At 39.2% G+C, this 3672-nt stretch overlaps 1 protein-coding gene across 1 annotated transcript; it reads right to left on the bottom strand.

Annotated features, from left to right (window-relative positions):
• Positions 1 to 2511: 2511 nt before the first annotated feature.
• On the bottom strand, positions 2512 to 3171 carry LOC133825396 (secreted RxLR effector protein 161-like). Its single transcript, XM_062258348.1, has one exon. The coding sequence runs from the start codon at positions 3169 to 3171 to the stop codon at positions 2512 to 2514; it is 660 nt and encodes a 219-aa protein (XP_062114332.1).
• Between the last annotated feature and the right edge of the window lie 501 nt (positions 3172 to 3672).

Below are 3672 nucleotides of genomic sequence, written 5' to 3'. Positions count from 1 at the left end.
TTTGTTTAAATAGTTGGCGATCATACGAATGGTCACTGAACTTGGGGAAACGACGTGCCACTCGACAGCTGGCTGGTCGGCATGACGAGGATGGGCACACCTCTAAACGTCAGTTTCAGGAGAAAATTCACCTCGACCACTGGTCGAGGGGACATCAGCAGAAGGCTGACTTGGAGAGTTAAGGTTGCGTCTTTTCTAGCTTTGGTTTTAGTTCTGGCCATTTTCTGGTTGGGATCTGGTGGAGGATTTGGGTTAGGACGTGAAAAGGGGATTTCTGCAATCAGTGTGTGTGGATTCTCTTTGCCTTTGGGCAGTTGGGCCAAGAGTTCGTCTTCAATAGGTCTTTCTCCCCCCCAAGGGTCTTGCATATGAACTGCAAACAGACAATGGAGGAGATAATTCACAACCCGCGAAGTAGTGTGGAAGATTGGGATAACGTTGCTCGTGCCTAGATAACCAGCAGCATCCCAATCCTACGTTAATTTCAACGTGGGTAGTTTGAAAAACAGATAAAAACAAACAGGAGAGTAAACTGTTTTCTGAAAAGAGAGCTTTTTTGACTCCTGAGGGGCGGGAAAAAATTTCGGTTTTTTCACGTTGCTTAAAGGTTGAATCTTTCGTCAACCTAACATCCCAAACCAGAGATCCTAACTATCAAACTATAGTCCTGACCTATACAAAGCATAAAAATGCACTCTTACCAAGCGATAGGCGGTTTATACCAAAAAACCCTTAAAACCCTATTCAAGAACACAGAAGTCGCAGAGCATAAAAACGACATGCATGGCGTAATAAAGAGCTTAAAGAATGGAGTTCTTACCTGGGGGAAGATGGAGATTCGGAAGAAGATGAAAACTCGAACCGGAAGACCTTCGGCTAAGTGTCAGACTGGTTTTAGGAGCTCTAAACTCTGGTGCAAGTTCTTGAAAATTTTGGCAAAGATGGTGAGTAAAAATTTCTTAAAGGGGAAGAAAAGCCTACTTATAGGGATCGAAGGGATGGCCAAAAGGCAGTAATCATCACTTCCCACTTTCGAAACGTGGGGAAGTGTATAAGCCGTCAAATTGCATTTTTGGAAACTGAAAAGGCTTTATTAGACATATTTATGTCACAGTTTTCAAAAATGCACTGGGATTCTGACAGACATCATGGGAATGTGAACGGTTGTTCCTTTAAGTTTCTTTATTGCTGGTCGCACTAAACAAACTTGGGGGGCAAATGTTATCCCTAAAATAAGAAATGAATGACATGGCAGGCATTAATTACACGTGGCTGACACCTGTCAGAATCTGTGTTCGACTATCGACCAGGAAGACATCCAGTATCATGCGATCGGTTTCTTCATACGACCAGACTGGTCGTACGAACATTATACGCGGAGGAAATCTTAGGCAGTTATGATGGAATCCGAAATTATCTCCCATGATTTCCTGAGTATCCGATTATTTAGGAAAGAATATCTGTAACAAATCAATGTAAATCTTCCCTGAGCTTATAAATAGAAGAAGAGGGCCCAGGGAAGAGGGGCCGATCCTTTCCTTTTAAGCAAAAGAGGTCATTTGAGATTAGAGAGAGATTCCACTAGAATAATTGTAGTTTCTTCTTCAGAGGTTAGTGAAACTCATTGAACCCCAGTTCTTTGATCACCCCTTTTGATCTTATTTCAATAACAATTCAAGTGGACGTAGGTTATTACCATATCTTGGGGCCGAACCACTATAAAATCTTGTGTCTTTATTATTTTCGTCATCACATTCTTTTCAATGTTTTTATCCACGTCAGGCGTATTTTGACTCCGTGTCAGTTGGCCAAAATCTGGGTGAACATCATATAATTCACATAATCACATATATAATCACAATTAAATCAGATTAACACATAAAAATCCAATAATGCCCTCTTTGCACACTATTCAAGGCACTAAGCCTTATTAGCGCATTTGGGACGTTACAAAGATGCTTTTGCTACCTACATCCAAGGCAGGGCAAAGCCCTAGACGAAATTCACTATGAAAAATAGAAGAGATTACAACAACCAATATAATTTACAGAGATCTAAATAACCCATCTCAAACCCCAATTGTGTATCAAGAACAATTAGAAGAAAGTTACAAACCCTAGAGATTAGTTCCCCAAGAAATAACCTATTTCTCTCTCTCTCTCTCTCTAGAAATCTCTCTCTATTGCAAAATGCACTCACTAATTCAATCTGGATCATTCTGAAAAAAATGGGTAAATATATTTATAATAAAAGAACCCGCCACATCAGCGAATCCCGTCAAAACTAATTTTCTGATATAAAACCCATATATGTTGAGACATCCAAAATCGCATGTTAAGATATGACCTCAGGTCGTGGCCACTAACATTGTTACTCTCTGAATGTGAGATCGCGACCACTGTCAAAAAAGAGAGGCAATTCTTCAATAATCTCCACCTTTGCCTCTTATTAATAGTGAATCCGGGTAAGGAACCCTTTTATCACCTGAAATTATTCCAGTTTAAGTTTTAACTATTCCAAAGCCTCTTGGAACTTCCTAACTGGAACAAATTTAGTAAATGTATCTGCTGGATATATTTTAGTATCAATCTTCTCCACTTCAATCAACTTCTTGGAGATGATATCCCTTACAAAATGAAGGCTAACATCCACATGTTTCGTCCTATCATGAAACATGCTATTCTTAGACAAATGAATATCACTTTGGGAGTCACAAAATACAATAATTTTACCTTGCTCAATTTCGAGTTCACTAGCCAACCCTTTGAGCCAAATTCCTTCCTTTACAACTTCAGTTAAGGCAACGTATTCCGCTTCCAAGCATGACAAAGCCACCACATGCTGCAGACTTGACTTCCAAATGATGGTATTTCCTCGCAGTGTAAAAACATAACCCGAAATGGACCTTCTCTTGTCCAAATGATCTGTAAAATCTGAATCACAGTAGCCTACAATCCTTGTACTTGTTGTTTCATCTCTGCAATACTTTAGCTTCAGTTGTGATGAGGTTTTCAAATACCTCAATAACCACTTTGTAACCTTCCAATGTTCTGGACTTGGTTTGCTCATGAGCCTACTTACTAACCCAGTACCATAGGCTATATCCGGTCTAGTGCTTATCATAGCATACATCATACTACCCATTGCATTTGAATATGGGACATCCTTCATTTAAGCTATTGTAACTTCTTCTTCATCATCCTTGACAACTCTCAACTTGAAATGAGCACCTATTGGAGTGCTTTTAGGCCTTGCTTATTGTTGTCCGGACACTTGAACTAACTTCTCAATGTATCCCACTTGTGAAATCGTAAGAATGCCCTTGTCTCTATCTCTAAAGATCTCCATACCCAAAATCCTTCTTACTGGCCCTAGATCTTTCATATCAAACTCAATATTTAAAATCTCCTTAATCTTTTGAACCTCTTGCTTATGCGTACATGCAATGAGCATGTCATCCACATATATTAGGAGTTAAATGAATGAACCATCAATGAGTTTAATAAAATAAACACAATTGTTGTACTTACTGCGAGTGAAACACTTCCTTGCCATAAACTCATCAAATCTCCTATACAATTGTCTTGGAGATTTCTTCAAGCCATATAAAGATCTTTGCAAAAGACAAACTTTTTCCTCATCCCCTTTAAGCTCAAAACCTCCTGCTTATGT

This window comes from Humulus lupulus, chromosome 3 (assembly GCF_963169125.1).
Source record: "Humulus lupulus chromosome 3, drHumLupu1.1, whole genome shotgun sequence".
NCBI classification, from domain to species: Eukaryota; Viridiplantae; Streptophyta; class Magnoliopsida; order Rosales; family Cannabaceae; genus Humulus; species Humulus lupulus.
The sequence above is the reverse complement of the archived record's forward strand: the minus strand, read 5'-3'. Positions and strand labels throughout refer to the sequence as shown.